Here is a 330-nt window from a genome sequence, read left to right on the forward strand (position 1 = left end):
TTAACGTAACCATATATTTTCCTTCGTTTTATAACTTGCCACTTATCATCTCTCTCTTTTTTTTTGCAATTCACGTCGATGAACAGGTCTAGCCTTTGTCACTGGGAAGCCAGAAAGCCTGCCTGACATGATTTCCACTGACGCCGCCTCGCAGACAGCCATCCGCCGCTGTTCTCTCAACGCCACTGGCCTGGTGAGTGTCCATTTATGTTGTTGATGAAAGATTGTTACTTTTTATAATTTGTTAGTTTGTGCACATAAAAAAGAGTTTCGCATCACAAAAGATGTTACTCTTTCAAGCTCGGCAACGGCACGACACTCAACCGCACT

General features: G+C 43.3%; 1 protein-coding gene across 1 annotated transcript in view; it reads left to right on the top strand.

The window, feature by feature from the left end:
* LOC119586452 overlaps positions 1-330 on the top strand; it is a gene marked incomplete in the record, with an annotated part of 4,794 nt that overhangs the window by 3,850 nt on the left and 614 nt on the right. The window contains 2 exon segments of the mRNA XM_037935184.1: positions 87-193; positions 301-330. Of these exon segments, the coding sequence (XP_037791112.1) occupies positions 87-193; positions 301-330 (137 nt within the window).

This window comes from Penaeus monodon, chromosome 21, assembly GCF_015228065.2.
Source record: "Penaeus monodon isolate SGIC_2016 chromosome 21, NSTDA_Pmon_1, whole genome shotgun sequence".
Classification (NCBI taxonomy): domain Eukaryota; kingdom Metazoa; phylum Arthropoda; class Malacostraca; order Decapoda; family Penaeidae; genus Penaeus; species Penaeus monodon.